The sequence below is a fragment of the Pyrgilauda ruficollis genome, unplaced genomic scaffold, assembly GCF_017590135.1.
Source record: "Pyrgilauda ruficollis isolate IOZ18807 unplaced genomic scaffold, ASM1759013v1 scaffold591, whole genome shotgun sequence".
Classification (NCBI taxonomy): domain Eukaryota; kingdom Metazoa; phylum Chordata; class Aves; order Passeriformes; family Passeridae; genus Pyrgilauda; species Pyrgilauda ruficollis.
The window spans coordinates 6273-8195 of record NW_024527611.1 but is presented as its reverse complement, the minus strand read 5'-3'; the positions used below and the strand labels follow the sequence as shown (position 1 = coordinate 8195).

Genomic DNA, 1923 nt, shown 5'->3' with positions numbered 1-1923 from the left:
CCTCCACCCCAGTGCTGCCCCCCAAAATGCCATCTCCCACCCCAGTGCTGCCCCCCAAAATGCCATCTCCCACCCCAAAATGCCATCTCCCACCCCAGTGCTGCCCCCCAAAATGCCATCTCCCACCCCGGTGCCGTGTCCCCACGGTGCGAGGGGGCAGAGCAGGGTCCCCGGGGGCAGTGCCACTGCAGGGGGGCTGTGCTGGGCTCTGGGGGCACACAGCACTCACCCACCCACGCCGTTTCCCCCCAGGGCTGTATCCCCACCATGGCCCGTGCCGTGGTGGTCAACGCTGCCCAGCTCGCCTCCTACTCCCAATCCAAACAATTCCTGCTTGACTCTGGTGAGTTCAGGGTGGGGCAGTGGCCGTGCCACGGGGAAACCCTAAATCCCTGTGCACTCCCCCGCCTCGTTCCCCTCTGATGTTTTGGGGTGCCCCCAGGGCATTTCCGTGACGACATCCTGTGCCACTTCTGCGCCAGCATGATCAGCGGGCTGGTGACCACGGCCGCCTCCATGCCCGTCGACATCGTCAAGACCCGGTGCGTTCATTTTTTTTAGGGGGGTGGGCGAGGACCCCCCTGCTCCCCTTTAGGTGGGACGCATGGTCGCCCCAAAATCTCCTGTTTAAGGCCTGAATTCCTCCCCGGCAGGATCCAGAACATGCGGACGATAGATGGGAAACCCGAGTACCGCAACGGGCTGGTGAGCCGGGGGCTCGGGGGGCAACCCTGTAATTCGGGGGGGGGGCTCCTCTGGCACTTTGGGAGCTCCCTTTCAACTGGCAGGGGGGTTTCACACCGTTTTGGAGGTGTTGCCTGTCATTGGAGGTGGGGGGAGAAATTCGGGTCGTTTTGAGGAGATGCCCATAATTTTGGGGAGCTGCCCTGGTATTTTGGGAGGATTCCCCATTATCTTGGGGGGGATCCCTGTCATTTTTGGAAGGTTTCTCATAATTTTGGGAGGATTCCCCATTATTTTGGTGGGGGGGGGATCACTGTCATTTTTGGAAGGTTTCCCATCATTTTGGGAGGATTCCCCATTATTTTCCCCATTATTTTGGGGGGGATCACTGTCATTTTTGGAAGGTTTCCCATCATTTTGGGAGGATTCCCCATTATTTTGGTGGCGTTTTTGGAAGGTTTCCCATCATTTTGGGAGGATTCCCCATCATTTTGAGAGCGTCCCTGTTATTTCAAGGCAGTTTCCCATCCTCCCCGTGGAAGGGCATTCCTGAGTTTTCCAGGAGGTTCCCCACTGTTTTGGGGGCCCCCTGACACCCTGCTGCTCCTCCTGCAGGATGTGCTGCTCAAGGTGGTGCGCTACGAGGGCTTCTTCAGCCTCTGGAAGGGCTTCACCCCCTACTACGCCCGCCTGGGCCCCCACACCGTGCTCACCTTCATCTTCCTCGAGCAGATGAACAAGTGGTACCAGCGGCTCTTCCTCAGTGCCTGACACCCCCGGGGGGGCTCGGGGGGATCTGACCCCATCCCGTGGGCTCTGCAGGGCCACTTGACCCCCAGTGAAGGGGCTTTGGGGGTGTCTGACTGCTCCCTCAGGTGCTGTGGGGGTGCCTGACCCCCCCCCCCACACCACCAGGGGTTGGGGGGAGGTGGCTCTGTAGGAGTGCCTGACCACCCCCATCAAGGCTATGAAGTGGTCCTGGGGCCCTATGGAGGGGTCTTGGGCCCTGTAGGGGTGCATGACCCATTCCTCGGGGCTCTAGGGATCCCTGGGGTCCTGTGAAGGGCCCTGGAGCTGACAGAGGGGTGCTGGATCCCTCCCACGGGGACACCAGGGGATGCCTGGAGAGACTGTAGGGTGCCCTCCCCCTGTGCTCCCTTCCCACCCCTCTGGGGGTTTTGTTACCAGTCAATATCAAGGTCACAGTGTGGGGCAGGAGCCCCCCGAAATTCCCCCCCC

The 1923-nt window shown here is 60.7% G+C and overlaps 1 protein-coding gene across 1 annotated transcript in view; it reads left to right on the top strand.

Moving 5' to 3' along the window:
* Nucleotides 1-1917, top strand: part of SLC25A11 (solute carrier family 25 member 11) — a 4590-nt gene extending 2673 nt beyond the window's left edge. The window contains exons 4-7 of the mRNA XM_041482926.1: nucleotides 253-343; nucleotides 443-542; nucleotides 654-705; nucleotides 1300-1917. Coding sequence (XP_041338860.1) covers nucleotides 253-343; nucleotides 443-542; nucleotides 654-705; nucleotides 1300-1455 — 399 coding nt within the window. The 3' untranslated portion in view covers nucleotides 1456-1917. The remainder of the gene's footprint in view (nucleotides 1-252; nucleotides 344-442; nucleotides 543-653; nucleotides 706-1299) is intronic.
* Nucleotides 1918-1923: the final 6 nt, after the last annotated feature.